Source organism: Gymnoscopelus braueri (assembly GCF_963280865.1).
Source record: "Gymnoscopelus braueri genome assembly, chromosome: 10".
Classification (NCBI taxonomy): domain Eukaryota; kingdom Metazoa; phylum Chordata; class Actinopteri; order Myctophiformes; family Myctophidae; genus Gymnoscopelus; species Gymnoscopelus braueri.
The window spans coordinates 32233819-32240960 of NC_137611.1; the positions used below are offsets into that span (position 1 = coordinate 32233819).

The following is a 7142-nucleotide window of genomic DNA, read 5'->3' on the forward strand; positions in this document are numbered from 1 at the left end:
GATGATCAACAGGAAGATGTAATGAATATTTAACTATATCCAGCAGTGATGGTAGAAGTACTTTTTTACTTAAGTAAAAGGATCAATAAACTTAGTAAAAGTAAAAGTTAGTTATTAAAGATTTACTTGAGTAAAAGTACAAACGTATTGGCATCAAAATGTACTTAAAGTACCAAAAGTAAAAGTACTCATTCTGCAGAATGTTTTCAAAATGCATAAATTATTATATATTTATTATTATTATATATAAATGAGCAGATCTACAAGCCCACAACGCGTCGCATCGCCAATGGCCCTCGTCTAAGGGCCGAGCTTGAAGATCGGCTAATTTCAAATAGCCGAAGTATATATAAAGGCTGAAGTGGTTAATAGATGGATAAACTTTATTTCAGACACAATAGGTCCATATACAAAACAGAGATACAAAACAGACAATAGCAACACAGAGATAGCCTGACAGACTGATTTCACTCAATAAAGCCAAGATCAATTAAAACATATAAACATTGCCTCCAGTGTTTCCAGAAGCATGAGGAATACCGTGTAACACTATCTGTGATTCCTGTTAGTACAGTGAGTACTGACTGACAATTTCCATGAGTGCGTAAATACATAAATCAGTGCCATGTTTTTTCTTAAAACTAAATTGATTGTCAGTAGTTGTTATGTATTCTTTGAGCCTTTCCATGAGGACACCTTCTAGTAAATATATCTCTGCTGTCCAGCAGAAACCACCAAAAATTCCAACTCCAAAATGTCCATCCAATGGAGTTAGCTGGTTTTGTCAGAAGCGCTTTTTAACGCTTTTCATTGTTTCAATGATGTATGGAAAAAAATGCAAACGCGTCAAAATGGAGTTAACTGGTTTCTGCCGGACAGCAACGATATTATGTTTTGTAATAATAATGAAAATCCACAAAGTAACTCGAAACTAAAGTTTTCAAATACTTGTTGTGGCGTAAAAGTACAATGTTTGAGTTGGAAATGTATTGGAGTAGAAGTAAAGTTATTGAAATTTGTAAATACTCCAGTAAAGTAAAACTGCCTCAAAAGTGTACTTAAGTACAGTAAATGTAATTAGTTATTTTCCACCACTGATATCCAGAAAGATATAAAGCAAACAGTGCATGATATTATTATTTTCCAGTGTAAATGTTTCTCTAAGTTCAAATGACACACAAGGAAGAAAAAAGCATACACCCAAACGTTTACAGGGGTGTAGATGACAATATTACTGTAGGCTAGTGCGTTGTTCAGTTACTTGGCTGAGATGAATGTTTTGTATGAATGCATGCTAAAAACAACAACTGACAAAGCTTCCTTTGTGTCCAAACTCTTTTTGTTTGTCAAAATGATGAGTCTGAACTAGAATTATGATTTTTGAAAAGAAAATGCCAATTTATCATTGAGGTTCCCACAATATTTAGGTGCCCACTCTTCCTGTTACCTTCTACAGCAGTGGTTCGCAAATGATTTTGGGTTGGTCCCCATGATTAGCTTAAGACCTTTTTAACAGCTCTGAAATTGTATTTCCATTCCGTCAACAAACTATACTATAAAACATGGTCAAACATTGGCCAAATTGTCAAATATTACCTTAGAATGAGGCAAACATTTTGAAAATTTGTGAGCATGTACTAGATCAGCTATTTTCACAATTTTTATCTGTGGAACCGATTCAAACAAAATGTAATGCCTCAACTCCTACAATTCCAAGTGCTTGTCAGGGTGGGGGGTCCCCAGTTCACATTATTTTGAGGGGTCGCGGCCTGAAAAGGTTGAGAACCAATGTTCTACAGTACTGGATATGAGACCAAAGGGTTTGATCAATCGTTCAGACAATTTTTTTTGCATCATTTGTCACAGCCAATCAATAACCTTAAGCCTTGAACCATCGCAATTTTTTCTCATACCTCTTTATGGCTTCCTCCTGTTTTCTCTTCTTGTCTTTTTTCTCCTGCAGGTACGTGCGGTTTCTCTCATTCCTGGCGTGGTCCAGGTTCTGAGCCAGCAGACCGTTGTAGGCTCTTAGGCCGCTCTCTTCAACATAATGGAAAAAACGTAGTGTTTCCTCCTCTTTGGAGCTCATCATTCTTCAAGTCTACCCCACAGCATTCTGACAAAGAAGCACAGGAAACATTTGCATCTATTTGTCCACAAAAAATTAGAAATAATTGTATTGTTAACTCTAGCATCCCTATATTCTGGGCATGTCACAAAAGGCGAACATTTGGCGAAACTGGGCGCACATTCCAGAATCACAGGTTCTGGAATCACAGGTTTTTCAGACGTAGACCGTCCACACAGACATTTGGTGAACTGAAATTCTTGTCTTTTCTTTTTTTTCCATGCACACTTCATCACTTGTAGTTTTTGTGAGAAGGGAGGAGGATAGAGCAAAGAGAAAAATACAAGATACTGTAGAAACCGGTCAGATAATCAAAAAGATGTAGGCCTACATACAAATAGCATATAGCAGGTACTGTATGTACATGAGGTTAGAACAATGGCATCATATTCAGATGTGTACACAAGGTGCTGCCAAGTAGCAGCAGATGCAGTTGACTAGAACACTGACAGATATGCACCGAAAATAGCAGATCTACAAGCTCTCAACGCGTCACAACGTGATGCGTTGAGAGCTTGTAGATCTGCAATTTTTCAGTGAAGAGATTTGGTGTGAAGAGAAAAAGGAGGGGGCCTAGTATAGACCTCTGGGGTACTCCGGTCAATGAAGTATATAGGGTTTAAGCGGTTAATTGTTCAGCCTTCGATTTCCAAGGTCAGTCTTGAGAAGTACTGTATACGGATGGTGCAAGATTGCATCAGCTCAACAAGAAATGTGACACACTGACTTCAAGTGATGTTGCTGTTGGTACGGTCTATTTGTTGCCACGGGGCATGTGGGCCCATGGAGGGTTTGTATTGGTTGTGAGTCTTGCATCATGACTGTGACCACAAGTGTAGTCATTTTCCCAAGAGCATGCAAAGCTTCCTTCCTCTTACATGCACTTACACATGTATGTACAGTATACAAAAACACATACGCACATTCTGCTGATACGCAGTCCAGGGATTGCTATGCTGTATCTTGCTGAATTTACCCCCCAATCTCTGACCACTTCAAACACTCTACTGGTCCTTAACAGTCTCTAGATCCGTGCCCAATATACTGTAGATGGCATAGAAATGTATACTGGTGCATTATTCTGAAGGCCACAGGGAATTGGATACTTTAATACTGGACAAAGTACAAGAGCACAATGCTCCTTAAATAGGGTTAAGGCCTCACAGAGTGATAAACCAGTTAGGGTTTCAGAGTCTTTCATAATGGTCCTGGATCGATGGAGATTGCTCATCTCTTCCACTGATCAAATCAAGAACATTTTATGGCAGAAGTTGCTGGAATGAACTGAGTGAACATGAAATGGGCTTTTTTTCCCCCTTGTGCACAGAGCTGCACAGAGCTTGCTGCTTTGATACACTCAGCGTAGATCTCACCAATGCAATAAACAAAACTAAGTGGACTGAAATGCATATGAACACACAGTAAAAATCCTCAGTGTTGAGTTAACTAATGGAGTGCGCAAATGTATCCAAATGGGTCCATTTGGTTACATATGCACAGTCCCTGAGTTACAAATGGATAAAATGAACACTGAGGATTTTACTAGGCACAGACGAATATTGGACACAGCAACATCAATCAGATGTTTGAAGGAGCTCCAAAGTATGTCTGTGAGCTGTCCTTTCCTGTGCCCTGATTCTGTAGAGGACTATTATATTTTCCTACAATAAAGCTGTCATGAACGAGGAGACTTCACTGAGCATACAATGTAGATATCCTGACGTCAGTTAGTTTCTGCATTGTGGTCCTTCTTTGATTCATTCCGGCTAGGATAGTGTGTTAAAAATAGCACTGTTTGCCGCTATATAGTGGAGATCCCAAAACATCACACTGAGCAGCTAAGGATGTGTACGTGCATATATAATGTATGTGCGTGCATGCGTGCGTGCGTGTCAATGCAAATGTGTGTAAAAGCATGCAGTGATATATATATACTATATGCAGCAGCCCAGTGTGAATTTGTAGGAGTCGGTGGTGGATCAGAGGAAGACAGCGCATGCTTTTATGTAGGTCAGTGTTTTCAGATCAGCCTAAGACTCATGCTTGTTTACGTGTGAGAGAAGCACTGAGTGTGTGTGAGTGAGGGGAGGGGGAGGGGGCTTGCGGGCACTGTATTTGCCTCTGTGTGTGTGTGTGTGTGTGTGTGTGTGTGTGTGTGTGTGTGTGTGTGTGTGTGTGTGTGTGTGTGTGTGTGTGTGTGTGTGTGTGTGTGTGTGTGTGTGTGTGTGTGTGTGTGCGTGCGTGCGTGCGTGCGTGCGTGCGTGCGTGCGTGCGTGCGTGCGTGTGTGCGTGTGTGTGTGTGTGAGTGTGTGTGAGCGCATGTGCGTGCATGCGTGTGTGCGTGTGTGTGCGCGCACAGTGAGAAGGGTGCAAGCGGGCTTGGAGATTGCGGGGCCAGAGAGCAGCCATTGTCTGGCCAATCTCAGCATCCCTCTACCTCGCTGTCTATCTATGAATAACCCCCACATGGGAGCCACTGTAGGTCAATGGGTTTATCATGCCGGCTTCACACCCAACACCATCGTTCCCCGGGACTCCTATGCATTGGTTTTTTACAGGCATCAGGGGAGCAGCGATAAGAGTCAAGCGACAGAATCGCCTCCTCAGAGCAAAGTTCAAACTTGGGTACAGAATCCTATAGTGTCAACATGGCTTTTTACCTCATCATGAAAGCCTTATCACTGATGCACAGGCACAGGCATGAGATGTGAAGCTGTATAAAGGGGGATAAATTCTGCTTGTTGATGAGGAGTGAGGGGTTCTGGTGAGATGTGTGAAGTGTGTGCAGAGGTAGGGAGGCTCCAGAGTTCAAACACTGTTGGAGCTGAATTAAGCTTTTCTGCCTAATCCCTGTAAGCCTAGCAGCAGCGCTCTGCACTGGAATCAGTTGCTTATCACACTGTTTTACCAGCCAAGCCCTTCACACTGGTCTTTCCTCCTAGGAGATTTTCGTGTGAAGTATTGTTATACATTCAAAATAGATTGCATTGGTTTTGCCCTCATCTCTTGAGCTCTATGTCTTATTTGTTTGCTATTTTCCCTGTTTCCGCCCCCCTTCTCTCTCTCTCTAACTCTGACATCCCTCCTTCATCCTCGGCCTTCCACCTTTTATTTCAACTCTCATCTTTTTTTCCCTATTTCATAGCAGACAACAGCCTGCAACAATTGGTCTACCAAGGTGCACTTTGCTCAAAACGGAAATGAAAGTGGCACACCATGGCCGTTTCCAGGCAACTGTGTCACAGGAGAAGGGCGGCGTGGATATTTTATAGACGCGATGTCAGAAAGATTGCAAGGCCAGTCCAGTGACATGTGCCCACACACATGTGCACGCACGCACGCACGCACGCACGCACGCACGCACGCACGCACGCACGCACGCACGCACGCACGCACAGAGAGATCAAGTTTTCAATGTTCTTCCATAAAAGTGGTAGAAATGGCTTGTGACTGATTGCATCTGTTGTATGCATGTATAAACATGATGTGAATTGGGGAGCAGATAAATGCTGGATGTTTGCATGCATGTACAAAATCAAATATGTTTATATATTGGCACACGTATTCCCATGTGTGTGTAAGTGTGTGTTGTGCAGTATACTTACAATGGGGCTGTGTCCCTGCCGGCTTGAGGACCAACGGGTGCGTTGTCTTCCCCAAGCGAGTCCAGTGCACGCCAGTGAACTCTGACCTATCCTGGGACACCGGTGCACTATTCCTCTTAAATCCACGCAGACTTCCATCCATTGTACGGTCCAACTGCTTGGCTTGCTAACAGGAGTCCCTGAGACCCAGGGTCAGGCGGGTACTGGAGGGGAGCTGGACCACCAGACACCTATAGCCTGGTGCTCCCTCCCCCGGGCAGAGAGGGGAGACGTGATCCCACCAGTCCACGCTGCGCTTAACTCCAAGCCAGGTGCAGAATTCACTCCTCCACACATCTGCACATGCTAGAGACAGAAGATGCCGCGCAGCAACAGACCGTGCCCAAGACTGCCAGCATGGCACATACACACTAACACACTCGTGCATCAAACTCCCATCGCAGCCGCAGACCCAGAACACGCTCAGTCCGATGCCAAGTTAAGCAGCGCTCCTTGTACCGAATCTCGTTCCTCTGACTTGTCCTAAACTGTCCAGACACAGTGACAGTGAGAAAGTGCTGCACAGGTCAATAGAATCCTCATTCACGGTGCACTGGAGGCGAGGAAGAGCAGAGCAGCATGTGTCCGAGTATGGTAACCGTGCCGCTGCTCTCTCTGCTTCCTGGCCGTCCACACAGAAACACAGGTCCGCTCAGTTGGCCTGTGCTTCAGCAGATGAGACCGGGCTTCTGAACTACAGATCACAACACAAAGAACACGCCCACTGCCGACTGTAGCTACCTTCCTCCCAGCAAATCTCTTTACTTCCCCTCATTAGATCCCCCTCCCTGCTCTCTAGCTCACTCTCTCTCTTCCCTGTTTTCACATTTCCATCTCCTATTCTTTTGCTTTGTGCTTCTCAGCTGTTCCCTCATAACAACTCATCCTTGAGTCTTCCCCCCCTCTCGGTTCTATCCTTGTCTTTTTGTGTCATGCGTCTCTGCTGCGTCCCCCTGCGACTGCACTGCAACTGTGTTCTGACTGTTTTTTTTTCAGCACCATGGAGAGCTCTCGCTCTCTGCCTCTCTATACCCAGCCCTGGGTTAGTGGATGGGGGTAGGGGGTGAAGGGGGGGGGGGGTTGAGTGGGTGGGCACACACTCAGGAGGGGGCTGATGGGGAGGGGTGGGGGAGGGGGGATTGGTGCGGGGGCTGAGTGGGAGGAGTCACCGGGTTGCCAGGGTGTGACCTCATTAGACACAACCTCCTCTTCCCCCGGCAACCACAGCACACCCCCTCCTCCCTCTCCCTCTCTCGCAGCTCATAAACAAGACTATGATACAAAAACACTGGCAGTGAATGCAGCACGCTGCTCTCAAGTGCATTCATTACATGTGCGGTAGCCAAAACAAAGCATTAAAATAAAACAAA

General features: G+C 44.6%; 1 protein-coding gene across 1 annotated transcript in view; it reads right to left on the reverse strand.

Moving 5' to 3' along the window:
- nyap2b (neuronal tyrosine-phosphorylated phosphoinositide-3-kinase adaptor 2b) overlaps positions 1–5852 on the reverse strand; it is a gene marked incomplete at its 3' end in the record, with an annotated part of 26839 nt that extends 20987 nt beyond the window's left edge. Inside the window, exons 1-2 of the mRNA XM_080439851.1 lie at positions 5734–5852; positions 1914–2116 (exon numbers count right to left, since the gene is read on the reverse strand). Of these exons, the coding sequence (XP_080295977.1) occupies positions 1914–2092 (179 nt within the window). The 5' untranslated portion in view covers positions 2093–2116; positions 5734–5852. The remainder of the gene's footprint in view (positions 1–1913; positions 2117–5733) is intronic.
- Positions 5853–7142: the final 1290 nt, after the last annotated feature.